At 42.7% G+C, this 19,474-nt stretch overlaps 1 protein-coding gene across 9 annotated transcripts in view; it reads right to left on the reverse strand.

Annotated features, from left to right (window-relative positions):
• Positions 1-19,474, reverse strand: part of PTPRT (protein tyrosine phosphatase receptor type T) — a 450,791-nt gene that overhangs the window by 257,942 nt on the left and 173,375 nt on the right. For all 9 annotated transcript variants that reach the window (XM_033075163.2, XM_033075164.2, XM_033075167.2 and 6 more), the window contains exons 5-6: positions 17,011-17,126; positions 14,195-14,369 (exon numbers count right to left, since the gene is read on the reverse strand). In XM_033075163.2, coding sequence (XP_032931054.1) covers positions 14,195-14,369; positions 17,011-17,126 — 291 coding nt within the window. The remainder of the gene's footprint in view (positions 1-14,194; positions 14,370-17,010; positions 17,127-19,474) is intronic.

Below are 19,474 nucleotides of genomic sequence, written 5' to 3' on the forward strand. Positions count from 1 at the left end.
CACTACTGGATAGTGGGATAACCCTATCAATGCAAGTGTCTTACTGACCAATTATTAGTAATTTCCCCCATTCCTTTCTACCAGAATTACCTACTGTGTTTTCTCCTGCTCAGATTGAAAACAGGATAAATACATGCTGCAGGAACCAGAGGGCCATTTGTCTGATCTTACTGACAGAAGTTTGATTGATGCAAGGAAAATTATCACCTCACCTGCAGCAAAACATTTGGATGTGGGCAGAGGTGTCTGTGAGTGGATAACGTTATAGCTGTCACTCCAATTGCTGCCCTGGAGAGCAGCTAATGAGAAAGACAAGGAACAGGTGCCTATAAAAATCTCAGAGCTGACACAAATACCTATAATGGTTTTACCCAAGGCAGAAGCCTCCCTTTTTTACAGCTTTTCAAGCAGGCAGTACAGTACATAGCACTGAGTGCAGTAAATACAGGAGGCTGCTAATTTACTGTACACAGCCACTTGAAATAGCTTGCATTAGAACACCTCCCAGCTGCACAGTATGAACTTCAGGGGGCTGTTTCTTCATGCTCTCATGTGCTATTCAGCTCAGGGTTTGTTTAGAAAGTTTATTTTCCTGTAGTTCCTGGCAGCATCATCGTGGAAGCCATGCTCAGTTAAGTAGCAAGACCATTGCTGAAACACATTTATATAATTTACTTTTTCTTGCTGATGCCTTAGATAAATCTGATCCATCTGTGCTGCTCATTCCTGATTCCTGCTTTTGAAGCAGAAATACAACTCTGCTAAACCTCTATGACATCCCCCACCCCAAAAATCCCAGCAGTAAAATGCAGGTTCCTAAAGTAAGTACAGCTGCCACAAGACTAAAGATGGCTCTGAAGTTGCTTAGCCTTTAGAGAGTTAAACAAATCCTAAAAAATATTGTGTAAAAATATTCTGGGGTGTTTTGCATGTGCTTAGAGGTCACAGACACTCTGTGGTTTACATATGTCTATTCATATGCCAGCTGGGATAGTGAGCACTAAGTTGTATTTTCCAAGTAAATACATCTGTTCAGCTCTTCCCCCCTCCTGGTTTCACTCCATTTCATTATCTCCTAGCTGGAACAACCAGCGAGGCTCTGCCTCAAGCACTGAGCCACAGAAAAAGCCCTCACATTTCAGGTCAGGTTGCAGGTTCACTTATCCAAAAAGATCAAGGCAAACTTGACAGGAAAAAAAAAATCAAACTCGCAGCTAAGACTGGCAACCTATTGAGATGTAAGCAACAAAAACAAAATTTAAATGATAAAACCAGAGCCTTTGCTAAGCATCAGGAAATTTTGGTTGTAAAAAAGCCCAACCAAACCAAACAAAAACCCAAGATATTAACCAGAAGGGATAACTCTGGCTGGGAGCCCTCCCTCCCCCTGCCCACATAAAAAACAACAGGGATGAAGCAAACTTCAGGATTTGCTTCAAAAATCCCCCATAAAAAGTCACCCATAAAAAGTCACCAATAGCAGTACTACCAGCTCTAGCAATCTAATGTCCCAGATATAGCAGGCAAACACACCAGAAGTGCCTGATAACCAGTGAACTCATAGGAAAACCAGGTGAATCTTTCTTTACCACTCAATACTTCTCTTTTTATTTCAGGTTTTGATGATACAGAGAGTTTCACAATACCCTGCAGACCACAACACTCCTTCCAGCTTTCCCTCTCCTGGGCTGTACTTCTGTTTATTTCCAGTTTAAAACTCAGCCTTGAACATACCTCTTGATTTAGATTGCTCCCTCAGAGAGACTCCACAGTATTACACCAAAAGATCAGTTCTTTCTTTTTTCACAAAATGCTTTTTGAGGCAGTAATAAATGCTAGAAATTCCAATATGCTGCACAGTGTGCTGTTCAGAACACCCTGAGAGCTGCAGTGATGGGCGATAGGTGCTGGTTATTTCACAAAAAGCATTCCAGAGCCTGCAAGAAACTGGGGAGGATTGAAACTACCATTCATTATTCCTGGAAAAAAGAAAAGGGTGGGAGAGGCAGCACCAAACAAAATCTGAGACTCATTTACCCCAAAAGAAAATGTATAATGGCCAAAGTGCCAGCTCAGCTCACAGTCTGGCTGCCAGATCTCAAAATACTTTTTCTGCTTTATTCTTGTCAGAGTTAAAAGACATAAATATGAAAAGAAACAGAAGGAATTCTGAATTATTTTTTTGCTACAATCCCACTACAAATCTGGGAATTTTACCTGGTGGATGAATTCCTGAACTCCACAGCACTTGCTGTGGAACTGAGCACAAAGGTGACAGGGCTGGAGTTCCCAGCTCTCAGAACAACAAGGTCACACACAATATCACTTCATCCTTCTGCTCACATTTTTGCTGGACAGTTCAGCGTTCATAAAACAGCACAGGATTCCCAAGGCACTCATGGACAGATCCAAAGGCTTGGGGCAGCAGGTGGAGCAGGAGTCCCCATATTCCCTCGAAATACCCCAATTTAACATGCCAGGGAACACATTTTGGTGCTGTGCAACACGTTCAGCCCTCATGGTGTGCAGGCAGGGTTAGAGACATGCAGCCCACACAAAAATCCTGCATGTCCCAGCTATGAAAGCTTTTCTGTGGCACAGAAATCCCTTCTGGGCTGGGCTCAAGGGATTTCTTTCTGGGATTGACACCAAAAGGCTGTTTGATTAAAAATAATGTTAAATTTAGCCACACCTGAACTGAAAACCAGTGACTTCCATCAAGTCTGCATTAGTTATTTGTGAGGTCTCCAGGATACTTTCTCAATAATTCATGTATTATTTATTACTTCCATGTATTTGTTACAATTCATGTATTATTTGATGCTTTCTCAATAATTAATGTATTATTTGTTACTGTTTGATGCAGAAGTTCCCCATGTAGGCAATGATCTCCTGTCACATAAAACATTGCTTGTGGAACAAGTGCTTTTCCTTAACCATGTAGGACATGTTTATAGTGCCTTTCCTTGTCTCTGCTGAAGAGGTTTGTGTTAGAATTGAGGAAAGAAATATTAATAAAATCCACGTGCTTAAAGGTTTCCCTGTTCCTCAGCAAGAAAGAGAACAAACCTGGTAAGGAAATGTATTAATTGTGGAAACAAAATACATCACAAATATACCTGAGAGTCCAGATCAATATATTTTCCCCAGAACTGACAACAGTTCTTCAGCAGAACAAGGGACCTTGCAAAGACACTTAAGACACATAAATTAACCAAACAAAGCCAAGATTGTGGTCAATACGAGTTCCCATTCAATACTTCAAGATTGATTATATTTAGAAGAAAGGCTTAAGATGTGTTAGCTGCAAAAGCTGGAAACATCTCACTCAAATAAGGTATAGATGCTACACAGGGAAGATAATTAAGTATTTAAAGAGCTTATCTAAGGCTGGTGAGATTTTCTATAATTTAAAACCTTTCAATCACAATCCTTTTTGAAGACTCTTCTGCTTTATTTATACAGTAGTGCTCGTGATGCAAGAATGACTTGTGAATTCTGTGGCCTGCATTTTACAAAAGGTCAAATGAGATTAAACATTTTTTTCTTCCTGTCAGACAGCTGTAATTGAGGTGAGATATATGAAAAACAATAAAACTTCCTTATGAGTGTAGAGCTGCTACAGCTGGGGCTGAGCCACACAGAAAATTCTCTGTTGAAAGTAAATCCTGGAAGAGAGAATAGTCTAGTCCCTACTGAAACTGTCACAGCTCTAATAAAGGCTGTTAAATTCCCTTTTGCTCAGGAAACACTAATAATCCCACTCTAAAGACTATAACAGTACTGTGATTCCATAAAGATGAGATATAAAGATGCTGTGGTGAATCTGAGGATAATTCAATACCAGAATGATTTTCCTTAGTCTCCTTGACTAAATGCAGTGTCAACTAATGCTGAATCAAATCCCACTGGACAGGCTTTGAGAGGACCATGCATGTGGGGAAAAAGTTCAGTTCTGGAGACAGAAAATGTGTGTTTCCTAATTACTCCATTTTAAATCCTGTAAGAGAAATTAATGCAACAGACTTAAGGAATCCTGGTGGAATGTTCAAATTGTAGACATGAGCAGAGGCATCCTGAACAAGCAATGTTGAAGTAGCTGTGATCCCATGAGAAGTTTGAATGGAGAGAGAGAAGAGCGATGAAGACCATTTGCCCCCAGGGTCTCTGTTCCCTGAGATTATTTTAGAGACAAATGAAGAAAACCTTTGCCTCTGAACAGCTCATCCTTAAAAGTGTGCCCCATTAGCCAAAGAGTGAGCCCTCAAAAACAGCTGTGGGGGAAAGCTGTAAGGGGAGGGGAGAGACTTTTACACAGTGATCAGATTTCCATTCTCCTGGGTGGCTGACACTGTTCACTGTGACACTGAAGCCACAAGAAAACTGTTTGCTTGTAGAGGAGTCTTCATAGCATGTCAAGAGAGACTCCTCCCTAAATGAACTGAAGAAAGACTATTCTAGAAGCAATAAACTGACTGAATTCTAATTATTCTAATTCTTATTATTTATTTCAGTTAATAAAGGTTTTCTTTATACCCTTTAAAGCTTGAGCCTGCTTTGCCTTCCTTCTAATCCTATTTTACAGCAGACAATGAATAAATAATTCTAGTGAGTGCACTGGCAATTTGACCAACACTAAACTCACCACATAAATTACTGCATTAGCTGAAGAATCTCAAATTAGTGAACCAAAACCACTACACAAAATTAGAGTTTCTGCCTAATTTCAAAATGAAACTGCCACACTGGGTCATCCTCGAAGCATCACACAAGTAAAAAGCAAATTTTCTGCAAGGCTCCTCTAGTAGAGCACAGGTAAGGTTAAGTAAAAGGGAGGTGGGAAAAAACAATGTAAGAGCAAGCACAGAAGTTGTTATATTTAGAGTTTCAAGCTCAAAATCACAGGAAATAAAGAGCAATCTGTAATACCACATTGCTGATCAAAAGGCAGCAGGATATGGACAGCAGTGTTTACAAGGGTCAGCCAAAAAGTCATGAGCAGCAGCAGCAAAAGAAGGTTTTGCTGTACTATAAAGGAAAGAAAAGAGAAAATTACAGAAGCATCTCTTCCATTTTAATTTGTGTCTGTACCCTGCTGAGGGAACAAACAGTTTGTAAGTTGTAGTCTGTCATGTAAGTCAGTAGTAGCTTCAGGGTAATAAATAGGACAGTAAAGCGTATGCAAAGTCTGATTTATGGGATCCAAACGGTGCCCAAGTCTTGCAGCTATTTGCATCTTCCTCACATGCAAACAAGCCCTGATGGAAAGTTTCCTGCTGAGAAAGAGAGAAAGAGGCAAGAGATGCATTGGAGAGAAACCTGGTTAGAAAAAAAAAAGGAAAAAGAGGATTGGAATAATTTCTTTAGACAGGGGTTTTGTGTATCTTGGCACCAGAGCAGAGCATAATCACAGAAGGGTTTAGGTTGGAAGGGACCTTAAAGATCATTTAATTCCAATCCCCTGCCCTGGGCAGGGACATCTTCCACTGTCCCAGGCTGCTCCAAGCCCTGTCCAGCCTGGCCTTCGACACTGCCAGGGATGCAGGGGCAGCCACAGCTGCTCTGGGCACCCTATGCCAGGGCCTCAGCATACTCTGAGTAAAGCATTTTATCCCACTATCTAATCTAAATATCTTATCTTTTAGTTTTAAATGTTTCCTGTTCACCTTAAAGGTGAACAGCTTCACACAGCAGGCAGTGAGGACTTCTGGGAGCCAGGAAACATCATAGTATGGGTTTTTCTTCTCAAACTCCTAGAGCAATTAATAAAATACTTGCAGGGCTTGCTGTAACCATTACCCTGCTGCTCAGCAGGTTTCTGGTCTAAGATCTAAAGCATCTTTAAAAGTCACAGCTGGACAGGGGTGATGGGGAGGGTGTGACCTGAAACAGTCTCCCAGTACCAGAGGAGGTATTTACCATGGCAGAAAATCATCACATCAGAGCAAAGCTGGAAAACAGTGCAACAGGTTGGAGGGGGAGATTCTATGAGAAGAGCACTACATCAGCTTGCAGCTAGAATAGATGCTGGGAAATTATTTGCTTTGAAAAATGAAGCATTCTTCAGTTGGTAGAGATGGAAAAGGAGGGCTGCAAAATCTCCACTCCAAACTGCAGTTTTGGCTGTTTCCTTGTCTCACAACCTCAGTGTTGAATAGTGAACTAACTTCAAAGTGATCATTCTTTCCTTAACACTGCAACAGGCTCTTCAATCTCTTCATTCAGATAGGACAAATGCAAATATCACCACCATCAGCTGCTCCCTGGAGTTCAGTTACACTGGCTCAGAAAGCAAATCAGCTCAGCTCCAGCATTCAGAGCTAAATGCTATGCAAACATTAAAAATCCCATTCCCCTGAATTCCTGACACAAACTCCTGCAATGGTCTCCATTCAGCACCACTCACAGACTTCAAAACCCTTCTGCCATCTCCCAGATTGGAAGCTAAGAAGATTCTGGAGCTGCCTTAATGCCAGTATCCTTAGCCCCATCATTCAGGTGTACAGAGCTCCCAGCATTTTTTTCCTCATGAACTTTCAACCTTTTCTTACTTTAGGATTAGAGGCTCAGCTTATAAATGCCAGTCTTTAAGCCAGCAGAGGAGTTTAACCTTGCAGAATCTGTAGTGGTGCATTGAAAGGGGAGAGAACAGTGTGTGTGGCACCCAGACCTGGAATCTCTGATGGCTGAACACTCACAAGAAGAGATTGTTTAAGGAAGGGTTAGACCTCACCACAATCCAAGGTGTACAAAGCAAAAGAAAGCTAAGTTCAATAAGTCAGGACAGTGTAAAGAAGCAACAAGTAATTTAAACTGTTCTCTATCTTTCCTTGCAGTTTGTTTAAAACCAATAAACTCTGGGCACATGTTTCACACATCCTAAGAAACCCAACTGTGCACACTCACAGGATGCTGCCAGCAAAAAATGAAAGCTCAAATCAGGACAAAGAGAGCTGGGGAATTCATCAGCACCTGGCTCAGGGCAGAAGTTTCCCTTCCACAGGTATGTTCAACTTTTTAGTTCAGTGTCCTACAACAGATGTAAGACTTCTGCAGAAAGCCTTGCAGGAATTACTGCATGTCTGGAAGAGATCAACATCTGAGCTTCTTGAGCATCTGGTGCTGCAAAATTTTTAAAAGTTCCAGTAACCACACTGCTTTAGGTATTTGCATCAACAGAAACAGTTTTCTCTTTTCTTTGGAAATTAATTGGTTTCTCTCACACAGATGGGATCTAAAGGTCTCACTGTATTGCAAATAAACCCCTTTTTTTGCAGGTTTATTATTAAAGACTCTCATATTAACTATCATCCATTCTTACTAAGAAATCTGGTGCATCTTAACTTGCATTTCACATCAAGTAAAACATTACTTTTTTAGCGGGTTGTTTTGTGTTTTTTTCTTTGCAAAAGAAATATATTTTGATGTGAAAGGGGTATCCCTGCCCTACTGAGATAATAACTCATGCTCAAGAATTATATCCCACAAGTACCCAAATCTACCTGAACCATACCAGAATCTTCACCAACATCCACAAATGGTGACAGATGACACTTCAAGGGAGTTTTCTTAAATGGAATGCAGTTAACAGCATTGTAACCACAGGGCGGATAAATTAAGAACAGCTTTTTCAGGAGAAGCTCATTAATAACTTTGTACAATTAAGCAGGCAGAGGAAGGATGAGCAGAACAGAGTTAACAATGATGTGACCCATCTTTCATGCTTAGTCTTTAAGCTCAGTCATAAGCAAAAAAAAAAGTGCAATTTTGAATTTTAATGTCACATGACCATCATTAACAATCAACTTGCATGGAAATGTGTATGTTAAAAAGAAACAAAGAATGAAAAACTGCCAGGCTTGTTTGATATTGGCACATATCTGGTGGTCATTCACTGCAAGAATACTTCCAGCTAACAAAGGCATTTGGATGTGTTCTTGGTATTTTATGTTCTTTTCTGAGCATCAACAGTCCTGCTTTCATTTCTATGCAGTTGCCTTAAACCTCCTTAATAATTCTAACTAGAAATTCTAAATTCTAACTAGAAACTAAAAGGTTTGCATGTCTATCATCTATGTAGTCAAAACACTCCATGGTGTGATAGAAGAGCTATTATGATTTCCCAGGCTGTTAGAAACAAGGTCAAGTTTAAACCAGCACTCCCTGCTCATCTTACACAGGAAGAGAGAAACAAAAAAAAGTTGGGAAAAATATAGACTGAATTGAGAATACACCATTAGTCTATGAACTTGTCTTGTAGCTTTGTATTCCTCCTGAATATGTTTCTTTACACCCTGTTTATGAATATAAACAAGCCAGGAATTCTGGACCATTACTGCAAGTCTGTGTGGCACTGGATGCAAAGCTGAAAACTGGATCTTTTATATACACTGCACATTTATCATTTCTCAAGGAAATGGCTTTATTTCCCAGCTCTGTTTTGGAAGTTAAACATAAGGAGAGGGAAATATTTCCTTTTGAGAGGACTCATGTTTCATACGACTGAAAATCCACAATACAACAGCTTTGTCTTCCATCTCCTTCACTGGCTTCACAGACATTAAGTTGGATGGAAAGCAGAGAAATTGGAGTTACAGCTCTTGGTGAGTATTTGTAATCTCTTTGCCTCCCCTTTTCTTACCATACACCCACCCCATGATTAAAATGGAGTTAAAGCAACTGCTACTGAATTCCACTGAATCAGAGCAGTGACAAGTTCAGGTAATTACCAGCCAACACCCACGAAGGGATTGTTACATTCCCTACACCACTGTGACTGCAAAGAAATAAAGGAAGAAGTGGCTTTCCCAGACACACTATTAATGACAGAGCCATTGTCCCTCATTCAGATATTTCACAGGCAGCACAACCCTCATAAACAGTCTGGGCGCACTTCCCACTGTGCTGGTGTAGTGCTCAGAGGAGCTGCATCATTACATTTTTATCAAATCCGTACTCGGCTTCTCACAGCACTGCTCATGGACCTTCTGAGCACTGACTGAACTGATGTAAACTGGGAGAAAACAGGCAAAGAGAGAGCAGGCAGCCCAAGGGAGCCCTTATTATCAGTGTCCAGACACTGCTGGGAGCACCAGCCAGGGACTGACTCCCGCTCACTGATAACTTTGAGAGCCTCGATTAACATGCAGAGCTCAGGCAGATGAATCCAAACGTGCCCAGAAACCTCTGTGATCTGGATGAGCCTGATAAATTCAGACAGGAATCTTCCTAACTGCAGTGGGTGCAGCCAGGAGCGTGCCCCGCACAGGCCAAGCTCAGAGCGGGCCCCGCACAGCCCGAGCTCAGAGCAGGCCCCACACAGGCCCAGCTCTTGCAGCCACAGCCCCAGCTCTCACAGCCACAGCCCGAGCTCAGAGCGGGCCCAGCACAGGCCGAGCTCAGAGCGGGCCCCGCACAGGCCCAGCTCTCACAGCCACAGCCCGAGCTCAGAGCGGGCCCTGCACAGCCCCAGCTCTCACAGCCACAGCCCGAGCTCAGAATGGGCCCAGCACAGGCCCAGCTCTCACAGCCACAGCCCAAGCTCAGAGCAGGCCCCGCACAGGCCGAGCTCTCACAGCCACAGGCCGAGCTCAGAGCGGGCCCAGCACAGGCCCAGCTCTCACAGCCACAGCCCGAGCTCAGAGCAGGCCCAGCACAAGCTCAGCTCTCACAGCCACAGGCCGAGCTCAGAGCAGGCCCCACAGAGCCCGAGCTCAGAGCAGGCCCCGCACAGGCCGAGCTCAGAATGGGCCCCACACAGGCCCAGCTCTCGCAGCCACAGCCCGAGCTCAGCGCCGGGCGCTCCCTCACACAGGGTTTGAATTTCCCGCTCTCTCACGCCATTGGCCGCAGCCTTAGCCCCGCCCAGCTCACTGGCCAATGGCACGGGAGCATTGCTGTGATTGGCTGGGCTGCCCTGGTTGGGTTTGAATCCGACCAATCACGTTCCGAGCTGGGGATCGGTCGCTCCTTGTTCTCCAAGGGCTGCTCCAGTTGGGTCGGTCATGGCCAGGTTGTGCTTTGGCTGTCACACACACCTGCCAGCTACTTATTAATGCACATGGAAAAAATGTGTTGTTTCTGTTTATCAGCAAAATCTAAAACAGATGTGCCACAGCTGAGCTTGTCTCCCAAAGAGTTCTAAGGGACAGAGGGACATCGTCTTCCAGCCACCCTGATGGCAAAAGAAAACAAGTGCAATACAGGACCTACTTTTCATATCAGCTTTTCATACCCCATCTCCCAGGTGAAGTATGGGGACTTGAGTGTCACCAGCAGAGGTTACATTACCCCACAATGGCAAAGATGTTATGTCCATTTTAATGAGCACATTTGGCATGGATATCTCAGGGTATAGAACTGTGTATCAGGCATGAAAATATAAAAAAAAAAAGAACAAAACCAAACACAAACAAAGCAATACAGAAAATATTTAAAGGATCTTTTTCATATTCATCACATCTTTCCATAACAGCTCTATAGAGATTAAAAACTTTGGAGTTGGTGAGTCTTCTCTATGATTACACAGAAGACAACTATCTTTTCATCCCAGAACACATTGCAGAGTATGTTACACACATATGAATCACATTCTTTCATACCCACACTGAACTTCTTGTTTACAAGGAAACCAATGGAGAGCCTGATACGACATTTCTAGAACCAGCTCCAGCCCAAGATCCGGCTCAGCTGAGGAACAAAGGTGGTTTCATTTTTATGACTTTCAAGCTCCAGAAAATTCTTTCTCCTAGTAGGACTTCCTACTGCTGAATAATTAACTGAAAGTATTCTGGATTCAGATCCAGTTATAAATACTGAGACAGCCAAAATACCTGTAGAGCTTTTCCTTGATGAGTCTGTCTTAGAATTGTAAATCTGAAATTTTCACAGCATGCTTCATGCTGGAGAAGCTTCCATACAAGGATTTATTTAAATAGGTAATTATTTATCATGTTTTTCACACACAAGTATCTCAATTCCAACAATGTGACTGGCTTTTTTTGAGTCAGTTCACTGTTTAGTGCTTGTGTCTATGTTGTTTTTCTTTGTTTTGTGGTTTGGGGTTTGTTTTTTTTTTTATAAATTCCATTGCCTGTTTTTAGGAAGAGACTCAATCACTCAAGAAGATTTCAGTGTGTACCTGGTGAGTTAATAAACAGATGGTGGAATTACAGTGACGAGCATCACACCAGAAAAGACCTAGAGAGAGAACGGTAAATAACTCTGACAAGGAACCCACCTCTCCCTCTGGTGTCACTCAAGGCATCAGCTCCTCATGTGACTGATAAAAGCCTGATAAAAGAAAAAGCAAGCTGTCCCAAATATCACAGCGATGACAGAAAGCCTCTGAGGTAAGAGACAGGTTATTTTTTCAACCAAACACTTTGAAAATCAACCGAGACAAAACTGAAGAGAACAAGAACATCCCCTTGGAGGTCTGCAGAGAGACTGTGCTGAGGCTCAACAGGCTCCTCCTACACCTGTAGGAGCAGAACAAACCCTAAGAAAACACCAGGAGCCTTAAAAGAATGTTGAGGTAGCAATAGGTAGCTTTGAGAGGCTTCTGGAGAGTGGAAAGCTCAGAAAAACTGGCTCATAAAAATAGATTATAGATGCTGTAATAGTCCCTCTTTATCAGCTCTGCATGGATTCCCATCATATTGAGTAATTAATTTGAGCATCCAGAATACCTGAAAGGGATCAAGGAAAAAGAAAACAAACAACTGCAAACAGTCTTGCATACACCCCCATACAGTTTAAAATGTTATCCATAGCCCAACCTCATGTGACAAATGTCCTGAAAGGACACCAGCATTAATACAGACCTTGAATGATAAATCCTAACCAATTTCCACAGTATTTTAAACAATCTTTACACAAGCAAGGCCTACATTTTGCTCAGAATATGAGTAACTGCCACACAGCTTTTACTTAAAAGAAAATTACAGGCAAGAAAAGTTCCATTCAGGTGTGAGCAGTGTAGCGAGACACAGAATCTCTGGGGTTTTTTTTAAACTGCCCTGTACAAAATTGTATTAAATTACTATATGTGCACCAGTGAGACAGAAGAAATAGAGAAGAGCTATTTCCACTGGAGCACCAAAGGATGGCAGAGGTGCAGATGGAAATGATAGGTTTTTGTGGCCCATTATGATTGGAGAGTGCAAAGAGAAGAATAAATGTATTGTCATTTATACAAGGCAGGAGGCAGAGAAGCATTAGCACGTACAGCAAATAGCTGACTAGAGAACAGCGTTTTCACACTATTACAAATGTATCTCCTGCCACTAAACATACTGGAATAATTTGAAACTAATACTGTTATATTCTTTTGTATAAGACTGCCAGTAATTTCTTTTCAATAATACATTGCTCTTGGTGAAGGTGCCCACAGACAAGCAAGACAGTGTGTGTTTAATTTCACTGATCACTCCATTTGCTGAAACAGGTATTTACTGTCCAATTTAGGGTTTAGGAGTATGCACATTTCAAAGTAAAGTCTCTATTTTGATACCTACCAAACTTTTTCATTCAGTATTGAGAAATGTAAACTACTTTCTGTTCTAAATACTCCAATAAAACTTTTTATGCATAGAAAAGCAAACAAATATTTCAATTAAAAAGATTACATAGACACGCTTTTAAATCTTCATCTTTGTTGAGGAAACACCCTGTGCTTTTATGTTGCTCTGCTCAAGAGAAAGCACATGAGAAGCAGAGATTTAGCAGGTTTAGGAGCAGGATTATCAATTGAGGAAAACCTCAATTACAGGCTAATTGAATGTATACTCAAATACATTATTACAATTCAATAATCATCTCTTCAGAATTGAACAATTCCAATTTGCTTTCATTTCTGCCTGTGCACAAGCATTACAAATTTGCTATTATTCACACTAAAGTTGGTTGGGCTGCTTGGAAGTCCCAGTCACGTGTGTCACAGGGTGGCACCAATCTGACCTCAAATGAGCCACTTAATCTCACCTGCATCCTAATCAGGAGGAGGAGCAGGAAGGGACCTTCCACAACAATATCATCCTCTTAAAGCTTCTTCCAGGGAGGTGCATTGCTGAGCAATCCAGCAATTGAAGCCATCAGCATCTTTCCTGCTGGACATCCAGCCATTCATGGTTTTAATTTCTTCTTCTGTTTTTTTCCCCTGCTTGTATCAACAACCATGAAGTTCCAGGCACCTAACTGAGCCTGGAATGCTCTGATACCTGCTTGCTCTGGGAGGTTGCCTTGCCTTTGTTTAGCTGTGGTACAGTCCTAGGTGTGCCACTCCTGGCAGCTCAATTCCCTTTAAATCCTGAATTCCTCCAGATTTGAACAAGATACAAGAACACAGGGTGGGAATTAAAAGCACTTGGCATCCAGCACAAGCATTCTCCTCATGATCTATGTCATCTAAACATCTGCCCCACACAACAATCCAAGGCATAACAAAGGCATCTGATCACCAAAGGACCAAGTCAGTTGACAGCACAGTGGACAGCTTGATCTCATTTCTACAGCTGCCCTCCATTTTCATACCCTCCATTTAGAGCAGTAAATTATACCCTGTCAGCACACCCAGACTTCAAATTCCTCTCACCCCAAACACACAGGACCTCAGGAACAACTCAGCCACCTTCTGAACTCACCACCTAAGAGTCAGTGAGCACTCCTGTGGCTCAGCTCAAGGTAAGTTTAAAAAATAAATAAATGAGAACCCAGCACAGGGGATAGCACTTCACCACTTGCCTGTGAAGGTGAGATTAAGACACACCTTGCACATGTCAGGCTCTTGAATCACAGTAATTAACATGGCTTAAATCCAGAACTACTGATGATTCCACTCTGGACTTCAGGGCGTCAGCAGAATCAATCCCAGCATTTACTGCCAGCAGCCCTGAACAGTCTCTCCTGACATGCACTGCTCCACCACAAGATTAATTTTGCCTGATAAAATTTTGGAAAGGAAAGCAGGTGAAGCTGACTGACAGCCAAACTGTTTCAGCTGACTACATTAAAAATCTCCACAGCCACCATATTTTACTACAGGAGTTTACAAAGAGCCCAAAGTTTAAATTCAAATGTTCAAGATACCGACATAAACTCACGTCACTTTTACCTTTGTTTCCTATTTTAACATGAATGGAAGAATGGCAGTTTTACAGGCAGCTCTGCTGTGGCAGAGTGTGCAGTTTGTTACCTTTGACGATGAGCTCGGCGTAGTTGGAGACGCCGGAGCCGCCGTCGGAGCGGATCACACAGCGGTACTTGCTGATGCTGCGCTGCGACGTGTCGGCCACGCTGACCGTGGCTGAGAAACGCCGGTGGTTCACCACCCGAGTCACCATCAGGGCTGTGTCCCTCCCGTTCCACTGCTGCAGAGGCACAGAAATAATGGGATAATGAGACAGGCACAGGTGCATCTGTGTGTAATTTACTCCTTGGGATGCTTGAATTCAGCCATTCCCTCAGGAAATCCACAGGGCTGTGGCAGCTGGACCCTAAATATTCTTGTACATTCTTGTGCAGGCCCTGGCACAGGGTGCCCAGAGCAGCTGTGGCTGCCCCTGGATCCCTGGCAGTGCCTCAGGCCAGGGTGGATGGGGCTTGGAGCAGCCTGGGACAGTGGAAGGTGTCCCTGCCATGGCAGAGGGTGGGACTGATTTGGCTTTAAGGTCCCTTTCAACCCAAACCTGTGATTCTGTTTCATAGTCAAGTTTGCATTTCTGTTTAATGTTTGAGCTATATCTGGACTTCTGGCATGTTCTAAGGATACAAAGAGGGTGAAGGGTCTGGAAGGAAACCCAAATGAGGGACAGGACACTGAGGACACCTGGCTTGGTCAGAGTGGGAAAGAGGAGACTGAGCTCAGACCTTTCATCAGGCTGCAGCTCCTCCTGAGGACCAGCTCTGATCTCTGTGACAGGGACAGGAGCCAGGGGATGGCTGGAGCTCTGTCAGAGGGGTTTTAGGGTAGGCTCTTCCCCAGAGGGTGCTGGCACTGCCCAGGGAACGGGCACGGCCCCGAGGCTGCCAGAGCTCCAGGAGCTCCAGGACAGCGCTGCCAGGGATGCTCAGGGTGGGGTTCTGGGGGTGTCTGTGCAGGGCCAGGGGCTGGGCTGCCTCATCCTGGGGGTCCCTCCCAGCTCAGGACATTCTGTGACTCTAAGATTCGTTCCTGCAAAGGCTGCAGTGGCAGCTCTGACTACCACAGTGGAATTTCTCACAGTGTAGTGAAAGGCCCGGCTTGGATGTGAAAACACAACAGCTGAAGGCTTTGTGTTCACCTGGGAAAACACTACAAATGAACACATTCTGTAAATTTGGCCATTTCAGATGCAGAACTCTGATTCTGGACCAACTTAAATAAATTGGTTGGATGAGCAGACATCCTTGGACATCCAGCATTCCCCAATAAACCTCTTTACCAATGCCAAACCACATTTTTCCAACTGGAAAAGGGACAGAGGAAGAATTAGCCAGAAATTGTTCTGCACAGTATAAACCCCTCAACTTGCTCATTGGTCCAGTTTATTAGGAATTTCAAAGGAAAGCACATTGCTGTTTTGGCAGTTTCCACTAAACAATTTTTAGGGGTGTTTCCAAGGCTATTTTCATCAAATTTTGCAATTTTAGAGAATGGAAAGCAGGTTTTCATTAACAATAGCAATTCTTTCCTCCACAAATTCAGCTTCTCACGGGGAAAAGTTCATACTGCTTCAGGTCAGAATTGTTTTCACACACATCTAATTGTAACTGGAGAAACATTTTAATGAAAGAACCCAAAAAAGATAAAATAAGTCAAAAATATATCTCACTGGGTGCTGGACATACACCATAGGTAAATAAATTTAAGCTAAAAATGTAATTTTTAAGAGAACAGCTGTGATGAGAGCACAGTTACTAAATGCAAAATCATTTTTATATAATGCAAACTATATGTCTCACCAACTTAAGCTTTTTTCCCAGTATTAATTCTAATTTTTATGATTAGGTAAGCCAATTCCTTGATTTAAACTAGATTTGAAAATGTTCTTTTTAAATTTTATTAAAATGCCTGAAGTCAATCATAAAATTCTACAAAATCTGGTAATTATTTGACTACAAAGGCCCTTCCTGTCTTCCCCAGATGTTACAACTATGGGGTGATCAAGCCCAAGCTGAGAAAATTATGTTGGCCCTATGAACGTGCAACAAGAATCCTCTTGACTTGTTTGGGAGTTGCACATTTAGGAACTCAACGATTTTAAAAGTTTCTGGAATGGTAATGCTGGGAGTCCACATGGCAGAGAAATTCAAGGGGCAGCAGAAATTATTGTGTCCTTCACTGGGACACACACACACACCATGTGCTGGTGTTGGGGTTGGTGTCTGTTCCATTTCTGATTCTAACACTGACCATGAGTTCCCAAGGTTTTTGCTGTACCCACTGGAAGAGCAGGACCCAGACAAGTTTGATCAGTAGGCTGCAGAGAAGACATCCAGGGAGGGAATGTTCTGGTCTTTTAGTGAGTGACTAAAAGGAACAAGACCAAATCTGCTGCCAACACAGCCAAAGGAAACTGGGAGCAAGAAGAACTGGGTGCAAACTGGGTTTGCCTATTTTAACCACCCAGATAAGTAATTTCTGACCTTGGAGATTTCCTTAACAATTACCACTGACTCCAGGCTGAGAACATTTTTTGGAGGGTGAAAGGAAAGCAGATAGCATAATAAAGCAGAGGAGAACTGTTCCACCTCCTCTCTTTTCTGCTTTACGGCTGAGTGTTTACAGGGACATTTGTTTGAAACCAGAATTTTGCTCTCACCAACCATATTTTCCAGTTTCTGTCTCCTAACTCCATGCTTAGTCACCTCAAACGCTCACCTAGAAGTGATTTAAGGCAGTTTTTCAAAGGATCTTGATGAAAATATTTTGCCTCACCACCACCAATCTTTCTCTAGCTATTTATTTCCCTTGCCAAAGCAAACCAAGCCCCAAATGAAAGAGGAGAATCCAGCAGGGCACTGCTTTACCTGGAGCCAGAGCTTGTCGTGCTGTGACCACTTTCCCCCGGCGATGCACTGGAAGGTCGCGTTCTGCCCCACGTTCACCTCCACGTTCTGCAGCCGCAGGAAATGCGGGGCTTTTCCTGACAAAAGAGGGTTGTGAGGGTAGAGCAAGGCAGGAGCTGACCCTGCTGCACCCACCCAAACACTCAGCAGAGCCCTGGCACCTCCCCTGCCAAATAAAGCTGCCCTTGGGCGTTCAGCTCCTCCCTGCAGGGAGCAGTGGTGATGGAGCTGAGACGCGGTGGCCCTCAGGGATCTTAGAGAGCCCTGGCACCTCTGAAAACACAGACTTGGATCAAATCCCGAGTTCATGGTCACCAGCACAATTTCTTATTGACTGCTATAAAGAGTAATTGAGTAATCTCTTTTCTTCAGAAAACTATGTTTCTAAAAAGGTCAAAAAAAGTCAAATGCTTTTGTGCTTGTCAAGCATGACTGACCTAAACCTCATTTTCACAAGGGTCTTTTATCCTTTTTCCTTTCTTGACTATCAAATACATCCTAGACCTTTAGAATAATGCATCATCAATATCAAATCAGATATTAAATTCATTTAACTGACAGTATTGTATCACTGGTTTAGTTTAGATCACTGTTATCAGTGTTTTGCTGACACTAAATTCAGCATTAGTTCAGAATCAAACCAGTGATATTAAAAATACATTTTTAATATGTATTTTTTTCCACAAAGAAACTAGATGAGAGGATTATCTTTTTGATTAAATATCAGACTGAGTTAGGTCTCTATTTAACTACAAGTATAAATAAGATTACACAGTGAATGCAACACCTTTAAGTGAACCATTTTCTTGCAGGGCTTCAGAAAAAGGTTTGTGTATCATTTGAAAGATTTTAGTATGACACACTGAAAAAACTTACACCCAAAAAGGTCAGTGTTTTCCAACATCATCTGCACATTTTCTAGCATGATTAGACACTGAAGTACAGAGTTTCAGAGGACATTATAACCTCTCTCCTGCTGGAATCAAACAGCTTTAAAGGGATGTGGGCATCTGTGGCATGGCTGAGACTTGATGTGCGAGTGACACATGAACAGAGAACACGTGTTTGTACACCATGTCAGATGGCTTTATGTGCCCCTGTGCCCCATCCAGCACACAGTCACTGACAGCTCCTGAAGGACAGGGCAGCAGGAATCTTCACAAGGTTCACTAGGAAACTCCCTCTGAGTGACATTCAGAATGTTCTACATGGTATTTCAGGATAATTCTAGTATTTGTGCCTGCGGTCTAAAGCTGTCAGTCAGCTGCAAATACAAAGTGTAGAATCCCACCAATGCCAACGTGCTGGTCCTTAGGTCTGCCCAGCTTCTGGAGCATGGGTTGTGCTGTGATGGCAAGGGCTCATGCACACAGAGTCAATCAGCTTTTAGCATAAGGAAAATGGATATTCCAGTGGACTGTGTCACAGGACACAGGAAAAAAAGAGGCAGCACCAGCAATACATTTATTGTTCTGTATAACTGTGTCATTAGGGGCACACTGGTTTTGCTGACTTTGCTTTGACTGCCTTTGTCATGTGTGAAGGTAAAGCAGAAATGAAGAAATAAGACCAATGATTTCAATGACCTCCAGGGTCAGTGGAGCTTCATGGTCCCTGTGTTTTGATTTACAACAATTGTAGAAGGAATCTGAGGGGCAGAGGCTGTAGAAGGAAAGGGAACACGTGGGTGATGTTTACCCTGGTGACTTTCACTGCTCAACAACAAAAGCAGCACTGGGAACCAGACAGGAGCAGCATTTAAAGAGACTGCAGAGAACTTGCAGCTTGTAATGAGCTCTGTGTGCTGGGGGTTGCAAACAGACTGAAAAAATTCCAACCAACCCTGTTTGAATCATTTGATTGTTGAGTCACCAAGAATGCACTTAATTTTGAGGAAGGACCTGCATATACTTGAAGAAATGGATTCAAAATTAGTTTACTTAATTAAGCAGGAATACAACACAGCATCCTGCCTAACTGCTTTAAATCCCATCATTTTCTTGTTGAGCCTCTGCCCCATGGTTTGTTTAGTGGCCTCTTTGCCAGTGAAGGGACCAGTGATCACCCAACACGCTGTGGAAGGCACAGACCATTTGGGGATTTGTCTGGATGCTGCCAGTTATCAGCAACATCTGGTTAATACAGACTGTAAGTATTCCTTAATGAAGTAAATGCACCCAAAGGCCTGAGCAATGAGCACATGGTAAATACAAATATAATTTACTTAAGCAGCAATTAACCATAATGCAGTTATCAGAAATGTCCTGTTAAACTTGAGCAGAACCACGTCTGTCACATTGAATGGCAGATGTTCTTTGACATTCTGATCACAGCAAAAACAGTTGATTTCAATCCATCCATATGAGCCATCACTTTTTTTGTGAGCAGCTGTCACTGACTTACTGAAACCATGAGCCAGAAAGAG

Source organism: Catharus ustulatus, chromosome 17, assembly GCF_009819885.2.
Source record: "Catharus ustulatus isolate bCatUst1 chromosome 17, bCatUst1.pri.v2, whole genome shotgun sequence".
Lineage (NCBI taxonomy): Eukaryota > Metazoa > Chordata > Aves > Passeriformes > Turdidae > Catharus > Catharus ustulatus.